This window comes from Pezoporus wallicus, unplaced genomic scaffold (assembly GCF_028554395.1).
Source record: "Pezoporus wallicus isolate ANWC-B61680 ecotype Strahan unplaced genomic scaffold, APGP_CSIRO_Pwel_v1 contig_14689, whole genome shotgun sequence".
Classification (NCBI taxonomy): domain Eukaryota; kingdom Metazoa; phylum Chordata; class Aves; order Psittaciformes; family Psittacidae; genus Pezoporus; species Pezoporus wallicus.
Genome location: NW_026637698.1, coordinates 710,796 through 738,607, shown reverse-complemented (window position 1 = coordinate 738,607; position 27,812 = coordinate 710,796). Strand labels below are relative to the sequence as shown.

Here is a 27,812-nt window from a genome sequence, read left to right as displayed (position 1 = left end):
GCAGGTGAATTCATGCTCTCTATTCCAGAGACTGGAGATACCCAGTGAGATGGAGGCTTATGCTTCAAACTGCCTGATAGTCATTGGGCTGGAAAGGTCCAGTGGAAGTATCCATTTTTGCTTGCTTTTCCCTAAAAGACAGAGGAACAAAACTGAAATAAGGAATTCTGTGAGTGAAAGAACTTAAGATGATAATGTTCTAGATCACTTCTGTGTCAATTCCCTGAAATCAGATGGAGTTTTTCAGTCTTGCTCACTGCATGGGCACTAATGCAGCTTTCCTTTGTTATGCTAACTACAAAACTTGTAGGAGCTATGAAGCCAGTGGCATCAGGTAACTGCATGTGCTGTGTTTCCTTAGGAAATGTGGCTAAGATTTTGTTTCAAGTAGAAAATTAACATAAAATATTGCTCAAAAATGTTTTGTTTTTTCACTCGTTCGATAAAGAAGACGTGGTACTGAACAGGCAGGTCTTGTGCTGAGAGTGTCATTGCCTTTGGTACGTGTAGGTCTGGAGGAAAGATGCCTGGAGCCTCTCAGCAGCTGCACTTCAGAGTCCTGCGGTCACTTGCAGTGTGATTGGTGCTAAGACAAGGATGAGGAGCCCGGAGTGAGGAGTCAGCACATCAGGTAAAAATCCAGTAGGTTGGAATCTGTTTGGTTTATTTTAAGGGAATTAACAATTCCTGGCAGGATGCTTCTGGCTGAGTTTACCACCAGCTGGTGAGGAATTGGTTAAACTTGGGGAATAAGCAGGCACAGAAGAACGTGCCAAAGGAAAAAGAAACTGGTAGAAGAAACTACAACCGTTGTAGTCAGCAGTGTGACTGTGTGTAAACAGCACCACGTTACTCACCAGCTCCATTCCCTCGGTGCTTTTGAGTCAGAGCCTTTTCCTCCACTGACAAAGGGTTTTATGCTGTCAGCACCAAGGCAGCGAGTTCCATAGGGAAGAGCCAGTTGGAATGTGTTCAGCAGCACAGTCAGCAGGTACCTCCTGAAGGCAGACTCTGTGGCTGGTCACCCAGGCTTAGCAGGCCTCCGTTTGGCTCTCCTCACCGTTCATACTGTTTCAGTTACTGGCCAGAAGATGCTGCTGCATATGGTCTTTTCTCTTGCTTCCCCCAGGTCTACATGGGCATCCTCCAGGGAGCTCCCAGTGCCTCATTTTGCTGTCTGTGATGCAGGAGGGAGGCCCATGTTGTTATCAGCATCCTGCCATCTGTGAGAAGTGCTCCAGGCCCATTGGAAGGTAGGACAGAGCCAAATGTGTCCTACTTTCTGATAACATCATCCATCCCTTGGGGAAGGGAAGAGGATTGTAGCCCTTGGAAAGACAGGAAAAGCTTTCACAAGTAATTCATGCAAAAACCTGGCACTGTGGAAAGAAAGCGGAAAATAGCAGTCTTACTATCTGTGCCTTGGGTGCAGCACCTTCTCCTTGGGTGATCTCTAATGTGGAAAGGAGAGCAGATAGAAATACACGTGTATGTAGCTATCAGTGTAGGGACAGCTACTTCTGGAGTAGGGCTGCAGCAAGCAAGCAGCACCCTCTTTAGCTAAAGTTACGCTTGCCAGAGTCCTCTTGGATTGATCTACAGCACATAGACGATTCCCATAGATTATCCTTGACAGTTGGCCAGGCTCCATGTTTGTCTAAATTTAGCAGCAGGATTATAGAGCATTATGGAAAGCAACCTCCTTTTCAGCCAAAGGACTTAAATGAAATGGCCTGCAAACCTGAGGCAAGCTGTAAAACTCTCTGGGAGGCAACCTTTGAGCACCCTTTCCAGAGCCAACCTATTCATTTTTCCACTCTTTCCCAGTCATTTCTGATCTCAGGATGCTGTGCCTGCTGTCCCACTGCTTCATTATTTTAGGCGGGTGCAACACACGGGCCGCAATTAGCGTGAGGGATGGAGTGTCCCTTCGAAAGCTCGTGGTACCAGAACACTGCTCCCATGTACAGAGAGACCAAAAGATGTGGTTAGAGGCACAATGCTGATGGTCAGGAAGGGGACACTCCCTGTATGCTGAGAACTTTTGGTTCTTTACAGAAAGAAGCTGTGCTGTATACTTGTGGCTTGAGCTTTTCTCATGTTAGAGAAGCCTGACCTGCTGCTGCCTGTGTGCTCTGAGAAAGGCTCTCTGTTCTCCTCTGTCAAACTGCTTTTAGGTTCAGACCTGGAGGCTTTTCTAGTCTCTGATAAAGGAAGGCAGAGGCACAGGGCTTCTTAGTGATGTAGGGCGTGAAAGCCCTGTAACTTCTGGAGCACCACCAGCCTTGTGTGCAGGAACCCATTCCACTGGAGCAGCTTGCTCCAAGCCCCTGTGTCCAACCTGGCCTTGAACACTGCCAGGGATGGGGCAGCCACAGCTTCTCTGGGCACCCTGTGCCAGCGCCTCAGCACCCTCACAGGGAAGAGCTTCTGCCTTAGAGCTCATCTCAGTCTCCCCTCTGGCAGGTTAAAGCCATTCCCCTTGTCCTGTCCCTACAGGCCCTTTTCCAAAGCCCCTGTCCTGATTTCCTATAGGCCCCCTTTAGGTATTGGAAGACTTCCAATTGTAAGCTGCCTTGAGATCTGGAATAGAAAAGCATGCAAAGTGCAGGCCTCTTCTTTACAGAGGAGTGTTGCTGAACTGAAAGATGGGGCCCGGGGCAGCCTGTCTGGTGCCTCTTCCTGGGATTTAGAAAGTGATGAGTAAGAGCCAGGTGGGATGGCATGGTTTGAGCTGCTGCCTTCTCTCCCATTTCTTAAGGCAAACACACTGGCTGAGTAAGTGTTCGGAGTGGTGATTTGATCCCTCAATCATTTCCTCCTGAAGCTCTGTGCTGTCCACTGTCTGCCAAATTGGACCAGTCCTCTGCTTCTATCCCCTAGAGCGAAGCCTAATGGTTTCATCCTGGATTTGAGTAGGGTAAGATGCTGCAGAACCACAGCTCCCATGCGAGTGAGTCAGTCCCAGGTCATAGCTTGACTCCCTTCTGTCTTGGGCGCTTGATACTCAGCAGTTAATATGGGGGGCTCATTTGTATGGATGTAGTTTTGGGGTACTCACTTGCACATGGTAGCTTGTCAGGAGCCCTGAATAAAATCCTCCTGCTTCCTAGGAGCACACAGCTGCTGCTGTGACCCTTAGAGGAACACTGAGAGATGCATACACATGAATAGAGCAGCTCCTGAAGTTAAGGTTGGTGGTAACTCCAGTTAAGATCTGCATCCCCTCAGGAGCTTCATGGTTCAGGTACTGATTTGGAGCTCATACCTGCATCTTTATTCTTTTAATTCCGTGTGTTGAAGACACTAGTGGCTCTCAGAATAGATTTAGGAGATAAATACTTAATAATTCTACTGGCTTTCAGAATAGACTGGGAGTTAAGTGTTGAATATTTCAAGTACTTAGTATTTCAAACACAGTTTGTCAGTTTAAAGCCATTCCCCCTCGTCCTGTCACTGTGATGTCCTGAAAAGAAGCAGCAGGTAGTAATGACTCGTGTTTACCCAAGGGAATCAGAATACTGGGGAAATCCGAGAGGCAAGAGGGATGCAACAGGCTGTCCTAAAGCTAAAAGTCAGGGTTCTGTCCACATTAGGCCTCAGTTGCTTCATCCTGGTTGTCAGTCTTCACACAGTGCCAGGGCTTTCCAGGCTCCCTGGGAGGAGCAGCAGCGTAGCCCAGGCAGTAAGGAAGGTGCTGATGTGCAGCTGGTCTGGGCAGTATTCCTAACTCTGCCCCTGATCCACTGTGTGAGTTTGGGTGAGTCATTTCCCTCTGTGCTGTGTGTCTCCCTCCTGCTCCTGGCTGTTTAGACTACAGACTTTTCCTACCAGAAGCTGCTTGTGCTGTATCTAAAACCTATGTGCAGCAAACATGAGTGTGATGCCATCAATAAGAAGACCCTTGCAAATGTGAGTGAGGGACCAGAAAAAAACCTCTAAGGTGGTTTTAGGTTGTCTATTTCTAAAGGCATTTTAACTGAACCGGTTATGACAAGCTCCTTAAATCCTTTTCTACTAAGCTGAAATTACTTTTACAAGGAACTGATTTTCCAGATTTCCTTTTTACACGTTTTGGTTTATGCCAAAGGTATTAAACTTAGAGAAAACTGTAATGGACCTCTGTGCTTTCTGGATTTCGCTGAGGTGCTGCTTTGTGTCTCTGTTTCCACTCCTGATCTCTTTGCTGCTTGTTTTGGGATTTCTCATTAGTCAGTGTTGTTTGGGGTGAGCACTTTGATCCTGTGTGGACCTTCTCTATCACAAAGGATGGTGGTTGGTGCCAATGGGTAACCTGAAATACAATAATGATTTTGGTACTTCATATCTAAGAAATAGGGAACATCTGCCCATGTGGAATTCTCTTGCTGGGCTAGCCTAGATGGAAGATCACGGCCTGTTGCTGCTGTCATCTACTGGAACTACTCCTTCAGCTGTACGAGGAGGCACTGCTACAGTGCAGGGGACTGTAGATTGAAACCCCAGTTCAGATTTGTACCTAAGAATGAATTCAAAAGAAATGAGTAAGGAGATAGAGGCCAGTACTCAAGTGTTCCCTGGATCAGGTCTCTTTGCCTGCTGAGATTGAGGAAGTTGTGCTTATATTAAACACCATTTAAAGCAAAATCACCTCAGTGAGAACACTTATTGCGTGCGCTATTAGGACTTAACTAACTTAACACTTAGCCTGACTGCATCTGCTTCAGCTGCTCATTTGGAGCAGTGTGGAATTTGATGCTGATTCAAAAGAACTGTCTTTAGTATCAAATATTTATTGATTACAGGGCTTTGACAGTGATTTTCACAGGTTACAAATGGCAGGATACGTTTATGAATAGGCAAATCTGTTCAGCACCAGAAAAACCCTCTGGTGAAGCCCAGCTCTGTGGGATCCACAGCAAAGACAAAGTGAAAGAGACTCTTCATTCTCTTTTCTTTTAGGGGAGCCAACTGTCAGCATTCCCTAGAGCTCTCTAGTGGCAGGATATATGATCTGAGGGGTATTTGTGGAACACAAGGTTTTATGAGGAAGATTCCCAGCAGGTGTAAACTGACATAGTGCAAGTTTGCTGACTGGTACCTGCTGAGTATCTGCCTCTGATGGTTTTGAGGGGCACATTTGGCTTTTCTTCCCACCCTGAACCCAGCTTTTTGGGTTTCATGTTGTGGAAAAATAACCCAAATGCATTTTTTGTCTTGGAAAAATAATCCCCAGGCCTCAGACTGGAGGGGAAAAAAATCCATGTTGGTTTCCTGGGCAATTTCTCTGTTTTTGTAACTGGTTTCTATTAATGGTTTTGAGATGAATCCCAGGAATCTGCAGCGGACTGCATTCCAGCAGAAGGGGGTGTTTAAATATTGTGCCATGCTAGACCAAGCTGTAGAGATGCCTGATGGCAAAGGATGCAGACAGAGCTCTCTGACCTGTACAAGGACAGTGCTGGAGGAGCTCCGAAACACTCATGCACAGTATTGATGGAGTCAGTAGGAGAGCAGCCTGCTTGTGTGCTCCAGTTTAACTCCTTTGTGCATGTCTGAGTCTCTCCTAGGCAAGCTGCAAAGCTCAGTGCATTAAGCAGAAGATCAAAACAATCTTAAGCTTCCACCTAAATACCTGGACATTCACATTAATCGATTTATGCTCCAGTGCCTTTGGCACAAAGGGAAGCAGAGTTTTCCAGCTGGAGAGCCAAGACAGGAAGAGCTGAATTGCCTGCAAAGGACAGCCCCCAGATAGCACTGTTCCTGGGCAGCCCTCTCATTCTGTTTCAGAAGTGCTTGGGTATAGCAGAGCTCAGACCATGGCAGTCACTACCTCTGGGGGGTGGGTTTGGGGACTTCACCTTTCTCTTTGCTGGAAACAGATTATGCCAGGGGTATTATTAACTCTTTCCATCATATTGCTTTATACATACCTAGTGTAAATGGTGCCGGGGATGTGCCATTCTCATACACTGCATGTGGATATTTTCCTTAGCTGCTGCTTTGATGACTGTATCCCAGGCTGGTGATCACAGTGGACTCCAATGAAGTAAAGCAGAAAAACCTCTGGCCAGACCCCCAAGTTGTCATTCTGAGTTTGTTCTTCAGAAAAGGCACAGTAGGGGCTTTAGCACTTAGGGGGAGGGAACAAATGTAATGCTGGGTCTGAAAGAGGGACAGGGCTTGTTACATCGCTGGGATAATGACAGGCTTCACTTCACAGCCCTGTCATTGTGGTTGGGTCTCAGATTTGTCCTTTTAGTTCACAGCTCTTGCTGCAAGTTGGATTATTTCAGCCTTGCTTCTGGGATTCATTGCAGCTGAAAGCTTTATTGTAATGAGAAAAGCTTTGCAACCAAATGAAGCCACCCGGGAAGCACATACCCTCCGGTGATCCTCATGGTTCTCTGTGACATTGCTCTTTTCCACCAGCTCTGAAGGCTCCCCTGATCCACACTAGGTCTTTCTTAGGGGGAGTGGATATGGGGCATGTTCATCCCTTTGTGTGTTACAGGTTGATCACTTGGCACAAAAAGGGTTATTTGAGTATATAGATAAATGGTATCGGTATCCATCAACCCTGATGTGCAGTACCCCTCTTGTTGTTCCCATGCAAAGCTCTGTTTCTGCTTGTGGTTTAGCTTTGTAGGATCCTTGCTCCCTTTGCTACTGACCTGTCAATTAGAACTCTTTATTCCCAAGCTGTAGCATTCCCTATTACTTTTTCAGTTCTAGGCGTTATCCTTGCTTCTGCTCATGGGTAGATGTGTTTTCTCCTTTGATCATGGCAGAGTATTATGGGTCCTGTATTTAAAGAGGATCCGAAGGAGCTGTTGGTAACAAGCATGGAGTGCTGACAAGTCCTGTCCATAAGGCCTTGTGCTGTGATTTGTGTCTTTGTGTCAACAGAACATTAATCCTGGCATTCCTTTTTAATACATTCCATACATTTAGAGCTCTGAAAATGGGACAGCAGTGGCCACTTCCACTACAGCTTCCCAGGGTTAATAGCTCTTAAAAAGGCAATAGAGGGGTGGAGGATACCTCTTGGCATCAGACCTTCTTCCTAATCTCATACTTGCTTAGTGTTTCTCTACTGGTGGATTTCAGATCAGATTCATAGGAGGCAGCCTGTGGCCATGGAAAACAAAAGTGTTAACATGGAAGGGATTGGGAAGAGGAAACTTCCTGGCTGACATGGCTTGCCCGTTATTGTTTCCTGCAAGGCAAGCAATATTGTGACCCTGTGCTGTCTTTGGGCAGGGATGTTTTTCCACCTGGGTCACCAGCATTTCGTATCTGAAATAGATAAGAAATAGCTATTATATGAAATAGCTATTTCCTATCACTGTTTATTTCATATCTTAAACAGGGGTGCCTGGAAACACAGGGGCCTTTCTTCTCCCTGTTAGCCTGCTCTGTGCTGGGCTTGGCAGGTGCAGAGCCCTGGGAAGCAGAACCACTTGGTTGATGCTGGAAGGTTCCCTCTCATTGCATGGATGAGGCTGCTTCCTTTGGACAGGAGCTGTGGTCAGGGTGCACAGCTGTATGTGCCGCAGCGGGCAGCTGAGAATCCATCCCCAGAGTACCTCAGGGAGTGAGGAAGGAGGAGGGCTGGGGAATGCTGCCCAGCTCTGCCTCTATGGAGAGCCTGGTTAGAAATCCAGCTCCTGATGGGGCAGTGTTGACACAGCTGCCTGTGCAGGGGCTTTTGGACTAGCAAAGCTCTGGAATACAACGCTGAGTAGAGACTGCAGGTTTAGAGTGAGGAAAAGGCAGAGAGCAGTGTGAGAGCCTCCTGTGTCCCTTCCCTCCTCTCCCTCTGAACCCCGAGAAGCTCTTTGCTCAGTGCATGGTTTTCTTTAGGAGCCTTCAGTGGGTTCGGCCTCAACTTGGCTTCTTTCAGTCAGGAAATAGCCAATTCATGACAGCAGCAACCACAGCAATCTGCATCCATCCCAGAAGTCATGCGAGAAGCAGGCTGTAACCTCTGCAGTGCCAAAGCTGGGAGGCAGAAAGGTGGGAAAGCAACCTGGAATTGCAGCCTGGAAGGTTCTGCTTGTGGCTGAGAGAAACCAAGGGCAGGAGAGGGTGCTGGGTCTGCTGCCTGTGCAGTGAGAATAGCTTCTTGCCCACAAGCCAAGCGTTTTCCAGCCTCTGCTGACGCAGCTGAACGAAAGGCTGTCAGATTGAAGCCTTTCCTCTGGCCCCATGGCCTGACAGAGAGCAAAGGCTCCTTTTGCCACCAGCCTTGTGGCTCAGCACCAGCCCAGCCCCTCAGCTGCTGTGGGTCATATTGTCTGCCTTGTGATGGCTGAGAATCTGCAGCAGGTTTGCAATTGAGGAACATAGGAGGAGCCTTTGCTGCACGCAGGTGTCTGTGGAATTGGGTCAATGCAGATACCTGAGGCTTGCAAAGACAAGCCTATGGTTTGCATTAGGGTTATAATTGGACTGTATCTGTTCTGTACAAAGTGGAGACCTGCTGGAGCTGACAGCAGGCTTTTGAATGGACACGTTGTTTAATAATAGCTCCAGTGGTTTCTTGGAATTTCTTAGGAAGTGTCTGGTTCTGTCTGCTGTTAACCATGAACAACCATAATCTCACAACAGCAAGCAGAAAGCTTTCCCATATTTCATTTTGTACCATGTACTGCCCGCAGCTACAGTGGTAGGTGCTAGTTCCTGACATTACACTCATGCAATCTTCCTGCAAGTCTTGTATTAAAAGACCTCTGGCTGGTTCAGCCACCCACATGGATTAGGCTGTTAGGCCTACACAAGGCTGGATTCAGATGGAGCCGTATTCCAAGTCTAAAGCGACATTTGCACCTTTCATACCCGTGTCTGAAAGCACTTGGACTGCTCTGACTCAGTGTCTTTTACCATCTTGTCCCACTTGAAATAGACTTTTCCAGTGGAAATGAATTGCTGTTTTCAGAACTTGGATTATGGGGAAGAGAAATGTCTTAATGCTTCTAGGCAGCAGAGGAGATAAACCAGTTCTAAATGGTTTATCAGCCTAAGGCTGCTGCCCTCTAGGTTAGGCTGAGGTTTCACCTGTTCCAGTTGAGCATACACACACAGGGGTAGATTTTCACTTGTGAAGCAGTGTTTGGCATTTAGGAACTTGCTGCTGCTTTCTCTGCTGTTTGGCATGGACTGTTTTCAGTAACTGACTGCATTAACACCCCTAATCATAGTGGGACACAGTGCACTGGGTTATATAAACACAGTTAAACACATCAGTTCAGGCCTTAGGAGCTGGGAGATGTAATTTAACAAGTATTCCCCTTGAGCAAAGAGTGCTGAAGATTCACTTGTTGCTGGCTTGGCACTGCTATGGGGGCTGCTATTATGAGTACACAAAGGAGAAGAGCAGCAGTGTGTCAGGTCCTGCCTCTTTGTCTTAGTGCCAGCCAAGTAACTACAAGCAGAGTTCAGTTCTTGTGTGAAGGCCTAAAAGCAAAAGTTCTAAGTCTGACCCAGCTGTGATAGAGAAACTTGGGCCCCCCATTGCAGTATTCTGGGGCTTTTAGTTGCATTCTAGGCCCTTTTGCCTGCACTGCTTTAAGCTCCCACATACCCAGTCTCTGGCATTATTACCCTTGTGCTGAGAAAGCTGCTATTAAACCCTTGCTTACAAATCACAGGACAGCGTATTGTTTTCCAGGTTGTCTTTGGTGACTCGAGCTTGAAGTAAAACCATATGAGGAGGCAGAGATCAAAAACTGAAGGCATCAGAATCAATCCAGTCTCAGGCAGACAGCTGGAGGAGTGTCAAACAAAGGAAGGAACAGCTGGATCAAGTAAAGCACAAGGAAAACGAGCTCCATCCCTAAGGGGGAGGGAGAGAGATTGTTTTGCAAGCCCAGAGTTGTGTGGGACCAGCTCTACCCCATCAGACTGCACATCAAAGCCAGGGGCAGATCAGAAGGGCCCAGAGGGAGGGGAAAGAGCAGAGTGGGTGCTTGTAGGAACTGTGTAGAGCGAGTTGGGGAAAGGAAGGAGGTGGAGCGGGAGAGTGGAGCGGGGAGGTGGGGAGCTGGAAGTTGGAGGTGGAGTAAGTGCCGAATATGAGCTGCTGTCCCCAGCTCCGGGATGGGAGCTGGTGAGGTCACGGGGTTTTCAGTTCCCAAACAAAAAAGTTAGGGGGGGGGGGAGGAAAAAAGAAGCCTTCAACTTGTTTTTCCAGTGAGACGGAAACACGGAGTCGCTGCGGGAGCGATGGAGCAGCTCGCAAAACTCCTCCTGTGGCAGATAGTGCTTCAGCAAAGTAAGCTCCTGGTGCTGGCGTGATGGGCTGGGGGCTGAACTGGTGTCTTTGGAAGGGTTTGTTCAGGTTTAGGAGGAGGGAATCATGGATTTGTCATGGAAAAGTGGGAACGGGGAGAGAATGGAGAACTGTTGAGGGTTTGAATATACTCCAGCATGTTTGTGCAGTCTCTTTTTTCCTATCAGTTACTTGATCAGCAGACTCTAAAATACTGAGCTTGAATGTGGCTACAGTAAAGCTTCTGTAGCAAGATTCCCATGATCCAAGGTTATTTTATACTTTTGAAGAGGCAGAACCAGCTGATGTTTGTGTGAGTGTTTGGGATGGAGGGGAAGAATGGAATGTGGGGGTTTCTGTTTGGTTTGGGTTTGGTTTTGTGGTCAGCATCACGTTAGAGACAGAGAAATTCACTTTTGGGTAAGGTGCAAGAAGGGGCTGAGAGCTCACAGGAACAGAATGGCTTCTACCTGTTCCTTAATCACAGAGTTTTCTGTAGGAGCTGAAACAAGATTCAGTGTGCTGAGAGCATCCCCTCGAGCTAAACAGAGAAAGCCCAGGAAGGCTTGGATGGCAGAAGGTTTGGGGATTAATGCAGACCTCCACCAAATCCACGCTTTGGGCTCTAAGGAAGCACCTCTGAGCAAAGGACCAGTTCCAGCTCCCAAGAACTGATGGTAGGAAGCAAGGAGCACTGGTGACCCCCTGCTCTTCCCAGCCTTGCTAATGGAAGGCTGAGGCTGAACCACCTGAGCCTCTCAGCATTCCTCAGCAGGCAGATGGGGGGAGCTGGAGAGTTCTCACTTTGGTCCCTAATTAGATTCCATGTCACCACATCATCCCCGGTTTTGCAATGCCTCAAGGCAAGGTTTAGCAATTTGCAACGTGTGGGATCAGTCCTAGGGACAGAAGGGTTAAAGTGGCTCGGAAAACCAGTGCATGGGGCTGGGTTAAGCCTGGAGGAGGGGGAGAGGCCATATATTGGATTTCAGAGGCACCAACCAGTCCAGCTGCTCCCCAGTGTGGTTTAGCACGTTGGCGGTGCTTGGGGAGCACTCAGGGCAGGAAGAGCAGGTTGGGTTGCTGTAGAGCAGTGGGGAAGCTGCATAGAGCCAACAGCATCCCACCCAGGGATGGGTGATCGCTGACAGGCTCTTTTGAGGTGTATTTTAGATGGAAGGCAGTCTGTATGCCAGGCAGCCCTGATGTTTGAGTGCTGCTGTCCCCATACAAGCCAGGTTAGAACATCATGAGTGGATAGAAAGAGGGGAGAAGGGATGAAATCGGTGCTGTTTCATATTTGATCCTTTCTGGAGAGAAACCACACCCTCAAGTGTTAATGTCTTGCAGGGAGGAACAGCACTGTGTTTGGAATGGCTCTGCAAACTAGGCTGTGGGCCTAGAGCCAGCATGGAGTACACAAAGCAGAGAAGGGCTTATAAATCTCAGCTAATATCTGAAGTGGCTGTGAGAAAGTTGGGGCAAAGCTGTGAGGATCCTGGTGGTGCAGTGGCCAAGATGGAGATCAGTTTCTTGTCCAGGCAGTAGGCTTCCTTTCTGCTGAGGTAGCACATTCTTGCTTTCTGCCAATTCATGAGCATGTTCCTACCTGCAGTGAGGTGTTGGAAGTGTGGGGATTGGATGGGTAGTTAAGGGCTCTCCAGTCCTGACATCCTCTATGGAAGCAGAAGACTCTGCTGCTGGGAAAGCTGTTCAGGAAGCCTTTAAAACTAAACAGAGACTTAGATCAAAGCCCAGTTTAAAGGCTGGCTTTGTAAGGGAAACCTTGGCTGGAAAGCTTGGTCTTGCAGTCCTAGCCCAGCAGGACTGGTGGGGAGTGGGACATGTCTAGGTGGAACTGCACTGCTTCCCACCTCCCTCCTTTGCCTCTTTGAGGTGGGCCCAGATGTTAGTCCTGGTTACTGGTCAGTGGGGCTTAAAGACACGGCAATGAGAGGAGAGCTGAGCCCATTTGTGTCGCTGTCACCTTGATGTCACTGCATCCTGAGCCATTATGGCCCCTTAGATGAGGGGTCAGCTCCCTGAGGAGCCAGCATGGAGCCACTGCCACTCTCCAGAAGTGTTTGGAAATAGCTTGGTAGCACAAACTGCTGGTTTTGCAATAACTGTGATGGCTCTACAGAGACCATTAAATCCCCTGCATAAACCTCCCATGGGATTTATGGGAAAACTAAGGAATCTGACACAGATTTTGTGAAAAACATGTCATTTCTCTAGGATTGACCCATCCCTCTGTGCTCCTAATGTCAAATGATGTCTCTTCCTTTTTCAGGAGAGCAAAAGAAGCTGAGACCAGGAGATAGCAGAGAGGGTGTGCAAAGGAATAGGGAGCTGAGCTTCCTTAGGCAGGCAGTATCAGCCTCACAGACCTGGTGGGCTATGGCGCTCACTTCTCCAGTGGCTCCATTGTTTCCTTTCCTGCTCTTCGCTACAGTCTGTGTTCAGGTGGTGCCTATTGCCTCTCAAGGCTCAGTCCAGGCAGCTTCTCCTTGCTCTGCTGATATCAGGGGCAAGGATCATCCTAAGCTCAGCAGAAGCACTGCAGGTAGAGCTGGTGCTGTCATGTCCCATGCAGTGTGCGTGGCACTCAGGCAAGTACTTCTGGTGTCTGCAGTTTCCTTTTCTGCTCTGGTAGGCTTTCACCCCCTGGTATGAGACAGGAACTTAGTGGTTTCATTAGCACATGCATCTACCTGTGAAGCAGGCTCTCTGCCAGCAGCTGTCTCCAGGAGAAGTGGTGGCATTGTTCAGGCAAGACTCAAGGGACAGTTTTGTGTTTGAGCTGTTCCAAGGATGCTGCCTGGAGAGCTCAGATATGTCAGATATCTTGCAGAGCCTGAGGCTTTCCCTTCTAGTTTGCCTGCAGTTTTTTGTGGCTTAATTCTTCACTTGAAAAGTGGATGGGATTCAAGAAGTACGAGCTGGCTCTGCCTTTTACAAGGGATTAGGAAATGCTTTTGCAAGCTGCTTTCCTCTTCCTACATTGTGGAACCAGCAGAACGCGTCTGGGATCCCGCTGAGGGGTGTGCTGAGTGCACAGAGCATGTCAGAGCACAGCATCTAGATGTCTTTTTGTGGGTACATCACCCAGAGAGGACAAAGTGATTATGCAGAGCTCCAGGGAGTTCCGTGGTGGTGACTCTTAAGGCATTTGGTGGTTTTGAAGCTCCAGGTCCTGGAATCCTGTGATTGCAAAACTGAGCTTTCACTTGGTTTTGCAGTTGCAGGTGACTCACCAGAGCAACTGCTTCCAGTTTCCCCCAGTCCCGTAGTTCATAAGCTGTGAACTTTGCTGGGTTATGGATATAACTCTGCCTTTGTTCTGTAGCTACTGGGTTAGACAAACAATAACTGTAGAAAGCATGGCTGGGGGACATGGCTTGTTTGCACTGCTTGTCTCACATAGCAGAGGAGACTGAAAAGGGAAAAAGGCTTATTCCTTCTTTACCCAGTGCTCAGGTTGTGGAAGGTCACTTGGTTTCAGTTGTGCTTTCTCCAGGCATAGAAGAGATCCGAGACATTCCAGATTCCTTAGATTTCTAAGTGATCTCATTTACAGCTATGTCAAATACATTTGAGTCTTATCCATGACCTGATGTATGTGGTGCAGATTGCCAGCGCTGCTGGGGGATTGGAACAGTCAGTTCTTCCTTCTTTGTCTTGTGGAGCTCCCATGCCTCTTGTAAGGACTTCTCAAAACAGCAATATGGTAAAATGCAGGCAAGGCATCAATGGACTCTTCCCTTTTCCCAGTGGGAAACAGCATCTCCTGGTCACTGAGGAGCAGACCTAGGAGTGTTAATTGTCAAGTAGGTGAGAGTGCTCCGGCCCTGCTGCTTAGGGAGGGAAAGAGAAGCTGTCAAAGCCCACAAGACACAAGCTTTTCTTATCTAGAAGCTGTCACATCAGACAGCTTCGCTGCTTCCTTGCTTTATAGGGAGTTGTGTTTGGGAGCTGCTGGAGAAATGCCTGTAACTGAGCCAGCCCAGCCTGGCTAAAAGCCCCTGTGGGTGGGATGGAGTTAGGACCTGGGTGGTCCTCACCATGCCAATGGGGCCAGCTAAAAGATACAGGCCCAGGGGTTAGTGCTGGTATGATGTTGGGGCTGTGACAGGCTGCTGAGCAGAGCACATTGCAAGGCTTAGGTGGATACTTTGGTCGTTAGATTTATGATGCTGCGTTTGGGCTCGGTGTTTTTTACATTAACTTCCAAGAGGAAAGGAGGAAAGTGAATGCATTCCTCTGCCCGAGCCAGGAGAGGATGTTTCTGTAGCACCAAATCAGTTGGCTGTTCATGAGCAGCAATGCAGGACTGTGGAAGCTGTGGCTGTGCAGCCAACAGCTCTCACACGCCACTCCCTAGCACACAACCACTGTGCATGTCCTGAGAACTGTGTTCTTCCCTTGTCACAGGGCAAACACCAACTCAGGCACATTTGTCACACTGATCCACGTGGATGCTGTGCTGAGAGCTGGTTGTCCTGTCGCAAGTGAGACTGATTTCTCCTGGAGAAGGGTGGTTTGGTGCTGTGAAAGAGCTTTGCATCATTCCTTCGCTGTTCTAAGCTAAATCCGAGTCCTGGCTTCCAGAGACAGAGGTTGGCAGCTGATATGTTACCATCAGGCATTTTGCAGCCTGTTAGGACAGGCCATCAGATGATGGAATTATAATGTTGTGTGTATGATGTCTCTTTCTTATATCCAGGACAGCACAGACTTTGTCCAAGATTTGTGTGTGTCATGCTGAGATTATAACTGTATTAAAAAGAACTTACATTAGGAGTGGCTTTGAACTGGCAGCTCAACAGTGCTGCTCAGTTTTGTTCTCTAGTGGCACTGCCCAGGGCTTTGTGATAGGAAAAGGAGAGCAAATGGGGTTTATTCTCAGCCCGTGCACTGGGGGTGGTTAAAAGAGCCCCAGTTTGGAGTGAATTTATTCTCTTTTGGAATTCCCAATTCCTGGGTTAAACAAGAAATGCAGCTTTTGTCCGGAGAACGTTGTGCCCATGACATTAGCAGGACAAAACATCTAATGATCTTGCTGGAACCCATTTGGGTTTGACTGCTTAGAGATGAACGATGTCATTGTGTTGGGAATCTGATCCGTGCCCTCAAAGCGTGATGCCAGGTGACCTCCTCACCCCCTCCTACACACAGAGCAGGAGGGACTGGACCAGAGAAGTGCAGAGACTAAGGCATGAGTTCAGTTTTTGCAGAGTTCTTCCTGCATAGATCTGAGTCACATGAGTTGGAGAGAGTTGCAGCTGCACCCAGAGCATGCCCCATCCCTGGCAGTGTTCAAGGCCAGGTTGGATGGGGCTTGGAGCAAGCTGCTCTAGTGGAAGGTGTCCTGGCCCGTGGCAGGGGTTGGAACTGGAGGAGCTTTAAGGTCCCTTCCAACACAAACCAGTCTGGATTCTGTGATTGATAGAAGAGTCTCTGGGGAGGATGCTCCCAAATGATGGATGTGCTTGCCCCCCGTGAGTGTCATGTCATAGTGTGAAGCAAAACAGCCCAGTCATAGCACTCCTCATCTGACTGACTCAGCATACTCCAGAGTTACAGAATTCCCTCAATGCTTTAATCCCACCATCAGTTTTACAGGAGGTTGGTTTGGAGTCTTGGAGATGAAAGTTGACTTTTGGCCTTCGGTCACTACAGTGACTGCTGCAGCACGGACTGACCAAGGTCTGGGCCTCTGGACTTAACCACATTACACATGTTAAACAAGTGTATGAACAGAGAATAGGTGGAATAATAGCAGAGGAGGTTGCTGCTGTCTGTGAGCAGATTTGGAGTCTTTATTTGTTGTCAGTAACACTCTCTTTTCTGTTTTGACAGGTTCTGTTCATTTATACTCAGGTGAGTGATCTCTTTGTAACCTGCCTGGTTTTGTGATCATGAAAAGCAATGAAGGGGCTCTGATTCCATGGCATGCACTGGGGGTTTCAGTGCTAACTGCTTGGACCATATATCCCATGAACTGGTGTTTCTAAACCTCAATTAAACTGGGGGTGAACATTAGGAAGGATAGGTTGAATCTGCAATCCTGATAACACACATCATAGACATTGCTTTCACTAAATGAAATCAGTGTTTTTAAGTGGCTCTCTATTGTATTTCTCCATGAGAGAGCTCTGTATTGGTCTTGAAAGTTGCTTCCTTTTGGATGGAAGGTGTGCAGAGATTCTGGGACAGGTCTGGTGCCTTCTTCACATGCCATAAATCTGGTAACTCTGGTTTTTGCTCCCGGTTTTCAGTCCCAGCTGATGCCTCCAACCCCCAGGACAGTGTTGTAGTGTCAGTGCTGAACATCAGTGCTGCAGTGGGCTCTCAGGCTGTGCTGCCCTGCAAGAGCTACCGCATGGTGTGGACCCAGGATCGCCTCAACGACCGCCAGCGTGTGGTGCACTGGGATGTGTACAGCAGCTACTATGGGGACAAGATGGAGAGGCTGTGTGACATGTACTCTGCTGGAGCTCAGCGAGTCTACAGCTCCTACAACCAGGGGAGGATATTCATGCCCCAGAATGCATTTACAGATGGCAACTTCTCCTTGGTGATCAAAGGTACTAAGCAGCTTCTTTTCTCCTTGTACCTTCTGCAGAATGGAGGGATTAACTTGGTGTTTTCCAGTGAAAATGGCTATTTTACAGAGTATTTTCTATCAGTAAATAAATATCAGGTAATAAGGTACACGAGGTTATCTGAAGCACTGGTAACAGTGTTCTGTTTCCCTTTGAAACAGTCCCATTTTAAAAGAGAATTGATAACAACTCATTGCCTGTAAGTGACATGGTCTTCTTGTGGGCCTTTGTATTTCAGTTCCTGAACTTGAACAAAAGAATGTCATTCATCCTGTGCCTGCTCTTTGCTAAACTGAAATCAGCTTTCTCTTTCCATCTATTAATACAAGTATGTTAAACAGAAGAGCAAATAACCTGAACACAGTATTGTATTAGGGGAGGTGATTCTTCTCTGTTTACCCTACCCTGGCAATAAGGATGGGTTAGAACTAAGTTACATAAAGGTCCTTTTGCATCCATATGGGCATTTGGGAAACGGTGTAAATGACAAAAGTAATCATTGCCTAAGTATAGAACATTGAACTTCCCCTCTCTTCCCTGTTTTGTAGATGTTGCAGAGAGTGATGCAGGCACTTATTCTTGTAACCTTCACCATCACTACTGCCACTTATATGAAACTGTGAAAATCCGCCTAGATATCACCAAGAAAGGTAAGTGTGGTGGTCCTTTCTGCCAGGGACTGGCAACTTTGTTGGCATGTGCCAAACAGTGCCTGGAGCCTGGTGAGTTAAATGTATACTCTACATGTTTACTGCTCCAGCAGTGGAACATCCCCAGTAACAATCCATCATCAGTCAGCTCGGCCACAAAGATCTGCTGCGTGCATTGGTTGGTGAGCTTGCCCTGAGAAGCCTGTAGTTAAAAAGCCTCCTCAAGTTGCCACACCTTAACTCCAGCTCTAAGAACAAGTTTCTAAGGGCTGGTGGCAACTGCAGTGTGTGCCACCCATGCATCACTGCCATGCCATTTAAATCTGTTGGTGCACAAGTGAACCTACTGGAGCTGATTGTGCTGGCAGCTGTAGAAATGCTGATGGGATGGTAGAGAAATGCATCTCTTCTGCTGTTTTCACAGTTTCTATGCAATAAAAACAGTCAGACGGGGCCTGTGAGCCCCAGTCTGCTCATGTGTTTTGGTTCTTCTGTTATTCCTTGTCAAGAACAAAGTACTGAGCACTGCTTCTTGAACTCCTCCAGTAATTAGGGCATTTGTGGGTAGAGAAACATTTCCTGCATGGAGGATTGGGATGCAGCATACTGAAGATGAAATCTGTTATTGCTGTTCCCTTCTTAGCCTGCAGAGAGAATATACTTCCTGCTTTCTGAAGCAAGGGATTAACTTTGTTGTAAGGAAAAGAAAGTGGTCTTGCTTAATGCATTGACCTAGGATGTAGAGGATAAAGGTGTGTTTCTTTACTGACAAGGCACTTCCAGATCTTTGGAGGGGATGTCTTAGAGGATTGCAAGGTCTGGGAGCAATCTTAGGTGAGCCTGGGTGTCTTTAAGAGTAGGACAAGCATGTAAAGATGCGCACAGCAAGGTTGCACAGCTCGTGTTGTCTCCACAGCTGAAGATGCAAATGAGTACTGGGATGGGGAAATGCCAGTGATTGTTGCTCTGGAAGGCAGCACTGTGATGCTGCCCTGTGTGAACCACAACCACATCTGGACTGAGCGGCACAGCGAGGAGGAGCAGCAAGTGGTGCACTGGGACAGGCAGCCCCCGGGGGTTCCTCACGACCGGGCCGACCGCCTCATTGATCTCTATGCGTCTGGGGAGCGCCGCTCCTATGGGCCTCTCTTCATCCGCCAGAAGATGAACATCACTGACACAGCCTTTGCCCTGGGTGACTTTTCCCTGCGGATTTCAGAGCTGGAAAGCGCAGATGAAGGCACTTACTCCTGCCACCTGCACCATCACTACTGTGGCCTGCATGAGCGCAGGATCTACCAAGTCTTCGTGACCGAGCCGGTGAGAGAGAAGAAGGTGGTGAACCTCACAACTCACAACGTTGCCCCAGCCGTAGGTAAGTGGCCTCTGGAAGTGGTTCTGACTGAGGAGATAAGTATCTCAGTTGCACCTTTGAGCTCTAAAATGCTCAGTAAGCCACAGGAATAGAACACATCACTCCCCACCATCACCTCGGGAGGCCTTTGCTCCAAATGCCAAAGCATCCTTGCCTTTCCTGTCCACCACAGTGGTGTGCAGGGATCCCTCAGTGCCAGCAGCTGGGAGCGTTGTCAAGGCAAACCTGTGCCCTGCAGAAGTGCCATAGGCACCCCAGAAGTGAAGGTGCTGCTTAGAGCAGCACTGAGGCTTCCTTTATGAAGGTTTCTCACATTTGAGCAAGGGTTGTTCCTATCCCAGGATTAGAAGAGTAGGTGAGGTCTTGCTTCCCTCTCTACTAGTATATGGCTCTAGTATATTTGTCTTGGTTGTTTCTGAGCTGTGTCCATTGCTTTGGGAGCTGCATGTGTAGGATACTAGTGAGGATCCTGTAGAGCTGCTTTAACACTGCTGCGCCAAAGTGGGTGTCAGGGTGTCACCCATCAGGGTTAATTAGCTGTAGTGCCAACATGTCCAGCTCCAGGGCAGTTCTGCAGCCTGTTCTGCTCTCTAACGCTGACATGCCCTAAGGCAAACAAGCTGTTTTTCTAACAGCCTCCCTTTCCTGGTTGCTTTTATGAAGGTGTGGGGCTGAGGGGCCCATTCTGCTTGCCTTTGCTGTTACTACATGGTGTAGATCACAGGTGTGGGTTGTTCCTCCCCCCTTTGCACAGGGTTTGGGCTGTGCAAGAGGCCAGACTGTGCAGAACTGAGCACCAGGAATTTTTCTTCTCCCTTCAGCTTTGCTTAAACCAATCTTCCCATTCTCCAGTGCAGTTGAGCTCTCATCTTTGAGCCTGCCCAAGCTGAAACCCATCAGGCTCAGTTCAGGCAGCAAAAAAGAAACCAAAGATCCCAAGTTCAATATTTAAGTCTTTTGGGTCTAATTTCTTATTACCATTTTGAAACATTCATTGTGGTTTAATATTTATTGACTGCTTCATAGAGAATTTTGACATGTTTAAATAGGTCTATTCTTCTGGAGCAGCTGGCTTTGTCAAGTCACAGAAACCTAAACCTGCCCCCTGGGACTGAGCTTGGTGTCCAGGAAAGCCAGGCAGTGCTGCAGGGATGCGATGCTGGGGCTGAGCTGACATGGGAACCAGGCCATACAAATACCATCCTCACTGCCTGCTGCCCTTGAGCCCTCTCCAGATCCCATTGTGCAGATGGAAACTAGATCTTGTGGTCCGAGTTGCCCACCCAGGAATTGATTCCTCCCTTTCCTGGCTGTTGTCCTGCCTGCTCTGAAGTTAGAACCTACCAGGTCTGTGTAAGCTTGGAGTAGTGCCCTTGGTGCAGGAGGAGCTTGGTCTTCATGAGAAAAGCCATTGCCACTGTCAGAAAGAACAGTCCTGGAGAGCTTTGTCCCCCGAGGGCAGTGAACCCTCAGCTGGTCTGGGAGCACCACACACAAGAATGTGCTGAGTCTATGGGAATGTGAAAGAAGCTGAGACATCCGGAGTGCCTGTTTCCAGCCCACTGCTGATGGGGAGCCTGCTGGGACATGTCCTGTTTGTGTATAGCAGAACAGGCTGAGGTGCTGCCCCGTTCCATGAAAGACCCTATAGAATGTGGGGATAGGACACGAAACCAGAATGAAACATCAGGAGATAAGAAAAGCAAACCAAAGAGCTTTTTGCAGCAAGCAGCTATAGTTTTTGGCCTATCTCCAAGGCCTGGAGCCATTTTCAGACAGGAAACTCCATCCTGTTTTGAATATAAGCATGAGTTCAGTTCTGCTCTCAGTCTCGGGGATCTAAATGTGGTGTGTGTCTACTAACTCAGTGCAGTTTTACTCTGCCTTTGCTTTGGAGCAAGTGATTGGAGAATGGCATCTGTTGTGTCTCATACCTATTGCTGAACTCAGTCCTTTATCAGTCTTGGGACACATACCCAGCATTTGGGAGCCCTCTTTCTGGAAAGCTCTTTACTTTTCCCAGCAGAAGAATCTAACCATCTAACCCTTTACACCTCAGTAATGTTCTTCCCCCTGTTAGAACTTCTTTTCCAGTAGTTAAACCATATCCCATGAGTGAATTAGAGGCAGATGGACGTGCTGTGTTGAGATGTACTGATCAGATCATGCTTACAGAACAGGATAAGGGGTGTCTATTGCCTTAGTTATGCTCTTCTAAGCACTGACAGATAGTGGGAGCAACTCAGTGCCTCAGTTTCCCCAGTTAAAAAATGGGGTACATTCTCCTGCCTCCCTGGTGATGCCCATTGGTGATGCTCAGTGGGTGATGCCCATTGAAGTGCAGCAGCGATGCCCTGTCAGAACACTAGTACAACATCTATTTTTGCTATAACTTGATTGAGTAAGCCCAGGAGGCTCCAAGCTGTTGAATCTCTGTTTCCACTGTTTGTTGTTACAGTGACCTCTCCAATGTTGACTAAAGTTTAACTCAGCTCCATCCCTGTCTCACAGCATGGTGAGCAAACAAAAAGCCAGGGATAGAACGCATTTGTGTGTGCTGACTTCTGGCTTGATTGCTGCTCCAGTGGCTGCCATCTCATCATGGCAGCTGCTGAAGGAGATCCAGAGGTTTCCTAAAGCAGGGCTGTCACATGGACTGTTTGCAGCTTTGCAAGTGGGTTTGTTGGTTTGGGATGGTTTTAGCTTAGCAGTGGTGAAAAACACATGCCAGTTTCCAGCACTGCAGCCAGCAAGCACACAGCATCAAGCAATGCCAGTGTAAAGTGGAATATTACTGGAGTGGAAGGCTACCAGAGCAGAGCATATGCTAAATCCTCTCACTTCTCAAGGACTGGTGTTGCATTAGCAGCATCAGCTCTGGTTTCAAAGTATGTGTTTCAATCCACTATCATCTTACTTGAGTTATTGTCGGTGGGTTGGTGTTTTTAGAGGTTGGAGACAAACTGGAACCAGTTTGTCAGCATTCCTCACGTTAGGACACATCTGGTAAATGGCACTGTGGGTTTGGGGGTATTTCCCCCCATCTTTCCCCTTATTCCCTCTGACCAGTTTACAGGCTTGAACTCCCAAGGGAGTGGTAGAACTACACACTGGTGCCTGCCTGGTGCTCTGTGGCTGGTCCCTGTTATGGGGTGAAGGTCTCCCATTCAGCTCTGTTCTGAAGAGCAAAGCTCCCAGCACAGGGGTTTGCCTGTGCCTGGGCTGGATTTGTCCATTCCTCTGCCTGCTGCAGGCAGAGCATTCGCTTCCTCTTTCTGTGTGTAAAACATTGACCTATTTATTTGAGATGTACAAAAATGTTCCACGTAAAGGGTTTTGAGTTACCCTTTCCTGCACTGCGGAACTGAAGCGCGGCTGCACCCGCAGATGGAATCTTGGCTTCTCTTTGGGGGGGTTTATTTATTTTATTGAGTTTTCTATTTTTTTTAATATAATTTTATTTCAAAGGAAACTCATTCTTTGGCATTGAAAATTCCTCCCACTCTGTAAATTATAACCCTTGGCAGGGAGGGGCTGCTTCATACTTCAGCTGTCTGGAGCCCAAGCAGCATGGTGTGTGTGTGTTGTGAGGGACCCAGAGGAGGGTTTCGTTACCCTGCAGAAAGACCTGGGGCTGTTTAATGTCACTTCTTGCTGGACTCGCCCTCTACAATGAACAAGGACATGCTCATAGCCAGGCAGCAGGAAGGGAATGTGCAACAGTCACTGTATTTCATGCTCCTGGGAAGTAAAATGTTCCTGTGAAGAGCAGAGGCATCTTCCATCTGACAGAAGTGCAGTATGTTGTGAATTAGGCTGCTATTTGCCCTTTGCTTCATGCTATTCACTGAACATGCTTTTCAGCTCCTTCAGGGTCACTACAGGGCCTGTACTGACAGGTCAAGGGGGAATGGCTTTAACCTGCCAGAGGGGAGATTGAGCTGAGCTCTTAGGCAGAAGCTCTTCCCTGTGAGGGTGTTGAGGCGCTGGTACAGGGTGCTCAGAGAAGCTGTGGCTGCCCCATCCCTGGCAGTGTTCCAGTGTTCCCTTCCCATCCAAACCACTGTAGGATTTGGGCCCCTGTATGGGCTCACGTGTGACTGTGCTTTGTTTTGGGTACCAATTACAACCATCAGCCTGTGTTCCTTCTCCTCTGCCATCAGATCCAAACGTTGTCAGGGGCCACAATGTGATAAATGTCATCATTCCCGAGAGCCGGCTGCACTTCTTCCAGCAGCTGGGCTACATCCTGGCAACTCTGCTGCTCTTCATCATCATCCTCATCATTGTGGTGCTCATCACCCGCAAGCGCCGGCAGAGAGGTGAGTGCTGGAAACCACCAGCCCTGGTGGTGCCCTGTTGGGATGGCTTGTGGCAGCAGAGCTGGCTCTGCAATCACTGCACAGCACAGTGCTAAAGGCAGTGGTGCTCTCCTGGAAAGCAGCAACATACACACTGGGGAGGCCTTTGCAGGTGCTGATGCCAAGAGAGATTCATTAGTTTGGTGTAAAAACAACTGCTGAGTAAAGGGAAGGGTGGCATTGGAGCACACCTGAATTCCTGTTCATTGGAGGGGTTGTGGAAGTGACCATCGTGAGCATCACAAATGAGGAGCGTTGTGAAGAAGCCCACAGTGTTGTGGTTCTCGCTGCTCTGTGGGAGGGCTTGGTTGGGCTGGATACAACCGCTCATTCTGTTTCTTCTCCCTGTTCAGGTTATGAATACAATGTGAAGAAATATGGAGAGTAAGTACAATTACAGCATCTGTTATCTAGGGTTAGAATGTATGAGAATGAACTTTTGGGTTTCAACCCTCAGCTGTCACTTAGAGCCTGAACCAGCTGAGGATCTGGTTAATGGCCATGTAAAGCACAGGCTGTTAGATAGAGTTTATTCATTGCTTTCCCTCAATTCTTTTGCAGCTTTATACTCCAGTTATTATTAGTGTGATGTTCCCAGGAATATATCCTTGCATGATGATTGCATGTTAGGGAGCAATTGCATCTCCTCTTGTTATACTTTGGGAGCTGATTCAGAGATGCTGTTCTGTGATATGTCAGTAGGAGGTAGTGGTGAAGGGGTCATGCACAGATGTACTGTAAACCCTGCTGTGAGATGGTTCCTTTGTGTTTTACTGTATATTGTTAAAGTGGAAGAGATGGGGAAGTTCCAGTGCAGATTGTTCTAAGCTCTGGACAAACACATGGGGAAGGAAGAGCCACAGCCAGAGATCTCGAGGTGCTAATAGAAAAGACAGTAAATGAAAGAGAGAGGAGAACCAGATTCCCTAGTAATAAGGGCAAAGGCAGGAAAAGCACCCATGTACAGTGGTTGCCAGTGCTGTGATCTGTCTGTCATACTTCAGATGAACAGTGTCATTTCAATTCTCTAAAGCAGCATTAGGAATGCTGTTGTGACAAAGTGTGAAAGCAGCCAGTTATTAAAGGATGTGACCGTTCTTCACTGTTATTCCTTTCCAGGAAGGATGTCAATCTGAAAGAGTTTACAGTCGACACAACAGATCTGACTCAATACAGAAGTGAAGACATCAGGCTGGGTATGCACCAACCAGCAGCCGTTCTCCAAACCAGGTCAAAACTGGTTGTAACTGAGGCCCCAGAGGTGTACACAGAAGCTGAAGTAAAGAACAAAGGGATTGCAAAGGGTGGGTTGGAGACCAGGACAGCAGCAAGTCCAAATCCTTCCTTGTGTGTCTCGGGAGAGCCCCCCCCTAGATAAGTGCATCAGTGACCTTCACCTTCCAGCATTGTGTTATATGCTGGAAGACTCTGTGGTACCTGTGAGGAGCAGGAACCTGAAATATGCATAACTGATTAGTGCCAGGGGCAAAATTAAGTCATAGCAGCTTTCCTTTCCCTGCTGAGATCTGGAGATGCCAGACCCAGGAGTACTGCAGGGAACGACCCATCACCTATCTGCCTTGCCTGTAAAGTGTTGTTTGCTTTTAATGTCCTAATGGCTGTGTGAATTATACTCCTCCTTTACACAGATTACAAAAACAACATCCTGAAGGAGAAGGCTGAGCAAGCCAGAAGCTTCCCAGCAAAGAACATTGATTTAGACAAAGGTAATAACGACTTGCTTCCCCCTAATTGGTGGCTGCAGGAGCCTTCTGATGGGTTGCAGGAGGGAAGAACACAGTTTAGCAGGGAGCTGACCAAGCCACAGCCCAATGAGGAATGATAAACATCATGACAAATGGCAGCAGGAATGAGAAGCTAGTTGCCTTGCTATGCTTTCATCATGGAGCCGCAAGATGCAAGTGGTGATTAGGCTGTTAAAGACTTCTGGCGTGGCACACATGGATTCTTTTCTTTATTGGAAAAAGAATGCCTGGCAGGGCTGGAATAGTGCATTCTGTAACCTCAGAGGGAGGTGTAGCTCAGAAATGTCCTGGCATGGTGTTTGGGATGAAAACACTGTGCAGAAGAGAGTGTTTAGAGCTGAAGTAATTTATGGGTAATGGGCAGGCACTTACTTCATCCAACAATAGCAAACAACTCTCCCTCTCGAGGGGCTGAATCTCCTTTTGCTTATCCAGTATTAATGCTGAGCATTGTGCCTCAGTTTGTAGAGTCATACTTACAGCAAACAGTGCTTCTGAGTTGTTGTTGACTCCTTGTATGAATTTAGAATGTAATAAATGAGACTGAAATGCTATCAAGAAGGGAATGGTCTGGAGAATCCATGGATTGCCTTAGACCCTAATGGAGTTCTCGTGATATTTTTGCCTGTATTTTGCAGAGGTGATCTTTGCAATAGTTTATTCCCAGTAAATCTCACTGTGGGCTTTCCAGAGAGGGTACTGGGGACATGGTTGACTGCACATGGTCACTTGTCACTGTGTGGCTGACTCCGTATTACTGTGTGCTGCTCTGGATGGTTTGAAGTCTCTCTCTCTCCAGTTACTGACCTCCTTTTCATTTGCTTTCAGATTTCAGGAAGGAATACTGTAAATGAAGACATTCCCAAGCTGCTGGCTGGACCAGAAGCTTCAATCAAAGATAGATAAATGGAAGAGAGATGCCTTTTCTCAATATCATGTCTCTCCAGTTACCATAGATCTTTTCACATAGACTTCTCCCCACTAAGCACAAGGGTATTTGCAAATGCTTTTTGAAAGAGTTAGATTGTCTTGTGTGCACTTACGATGGGTTTGGGTTGCCTTTTCTTCTTCTGTTCTCCCAGTCCTCTATTCCCCTTCTTCTTTCCTGATATTATTGTTGGTTTTATGCATCAATGATTTTTATGAGCTGAATCAGCAGACCTTTTGCTTTGATGTTACTGCTTTAAATAAACCAACCTGCATCACTCATCCTGAGCCATCATTATATCAGGCAATTTTCCATGTAGTGTATTCATCAGGAAAATAATAAAGCCTGATTGTGATCTCTCGTAGGGAGGCATAAATCAGTGTCACACAACACTTGATATATTCCAGGTCAAGTACAAAGAGTAGACCCCTTCAATGTAAATACCTTATATTATGAATGGGGAAAAGGGAGGCTCACAGATGACCAAGGGTAGGGTTGGGATCAGCTCCAAAGAGCTCTGGAAGCCTCACTCTGTATTTCTCACTCTAAGCTTGTTTTTGATTTGTTTTTGTTTCAGTGCAAACCCAATCAAATTTGGCAGGAGCAGACACATTCAGCTGAAGGTGATGGAGTTACAGTGCTGTAAAGCCAGTCTCAGTTAGATCAGGACCAGGAATGTTATGGAGAGGGCTAAACTCCTGTGTGGAAATCTGGAATGTGATTTTCCTGCAGTCCTTGGGTGGATCCAGGCCACACAGAGCTTGTGTGCACATCAAAACCAAGGTATGATTACAGCACAGGTAGACAGATAAAAGGAATAGCTTCCCGTGAGCAGACCATAAGGAGCAAGAGTACCAAGACTCTGCACTCAAGAGCCTGTCAGGAATGTTCATGGGCCAGGGTCTCAGGAGGGGAGTTGAGGAGGGAGAGGAATTCCTTCTTATGAATTTTGGCTTGTTTTGGGGAGCAGATACCTGAGATAGTGGGGCTGTGGGCTGAAGGGGAGTTCTACATTTGGACACTGTGTCAGGTGGGGATGTCAATAGATCAGAAGTCAGTAATTCAGTGTTGTAATCCCAGCAAGTTAAAACATCAGGAAAGCTGCAGAATATTAACAGTTCTGCACAGCTCCTCTACTACTTGGGATATTCTGTGGCACTGTTCCCAAACTAGGCACTCCTGTGGTCCTTGGAGCACGGAAGAAAAGCTCTTTCCTACTGTTGATGACAGCGGCTTGTGTTCTTGTTGTGTAAGGGTGAAAGTGGCCAAGGATTGCCACTACCTCTACTCTGGTCTGAGGAGAGTGGCAGAGGGAGGGACCGTGCATGGGCCCTTGACTGAATGGGACTGGGGAAGGTCTCCAGGATGATGTGAGTGGTGGAAGCGTGAAGAGGACCTTGTGTGGAACTACTGTGAGGGTGAGGGAGGACGTGAGGGTGATGGTGTGGCTTCAGTCTTCAAGTGCCTGGTATCTCTGTGGATTTCTTCCTGGGGATGGAAAATCTTTGTAGATGATGAAGTAGCTGTGGTCCAAGGAAAGCATCCCAGTCTAACAGTGGACAATGGGGAATATGACCTGCAGCCTCCTATGTGTCTTGGCTGTTGTTCTTAGACACCTAAATCTCATTTCGGACCCTGTCTCCCTCCTCCCCCAAACACCACTGATCTCAGCTGTTGTGTGACAGGGCTCACTTAGGCTCTTGGCAATGCAGAGGTTTACTAGTGGGTGTGATGGCTGTGAGTTACACTGGAGCTGAGCTCAGCTCCCAGCTCTGTCAGAAGCACGGGGTAAGACCTCCTGTGTACCAGGAGGAACCGAGTTGTCTATTTAGAAGCTGGGATATCAGTCCTGTTCAATGCACACCTTTT

The 27,812-nt window shown here is 47.7% G+C and overlaps 1 protein-coding gene across 4 annotated transcripts; it reads left to right on the top strand.

The window, feature by feature from the left end:
- The first annotated feature begins 1,129 nt into the window (after positions 1-1,129).
- MXRA8 (matrix remodeling associated 8) lies at positions 1,130-26,224 on the top strand. Of its 4 annotated transcripts, XM_057407264.1 has the most exons (11): positions 1,130-1,253; positions 10,178-10,258; positions 16,118-16,138; positions 16,537-16,845; positions 17,412-17,513; positions 18,430-18,888; positions 23,052-23,210; positions 23,603-23,633; positions 24,369-24,445; positions 24,899-24,976; positions 25,844-26,224. In XM_057407264.1, exons 2-11 carry the CDS (start codon positions 10,210-10,212, stop codon positions 25,867-25,869), a joined length of 1,311 nt encoding a protein of 436 aa, XP_057263247.1. In that variant the 5' UTR covers positions 1,130-1,253; positions 10,178-10,209; the 3' UTR covers positions 25,870-26,224. The 4 variants fall into 4 exon arrangements, with proteins under 4 accessions (XP_057263247.1, XP_057263248.1, XP_057263246.1 ...); XM_057407265.1 differs by lacking the exon at positions 10,178-10,258; XM_057407263.1 differs by lacking the exon at positions 1,130-1,253 and having other exon boundaries at positions 10,154-10,258.
- Positions 26,225-27,812: the final 1,588 nt, after the last annotated feature.

Coding starts and splice junctions, on each gene's coding strand:
- MXRA8 (XM_057407262.1), top strand. CDS start 10,210: ATGGAGCAGCTCGCAAAACTCCTCCTGTGGCAGATAGTGCTTCAGCAA. Junction 23,211..23,602: donor CCGCAAGCGCCGGCAGAGAG/GTGAGTGCTGGA, acceptor CTCCCTGTTCAG/GTTATGAATACAATGTGAAG. Junction 23,634..24,368: donor AATGTGAAGAAATATGGAGA/GTAAGTACAATT, acceptor ATTCCTTTCCAG/GAAGGATGTCAATCTGAAAG.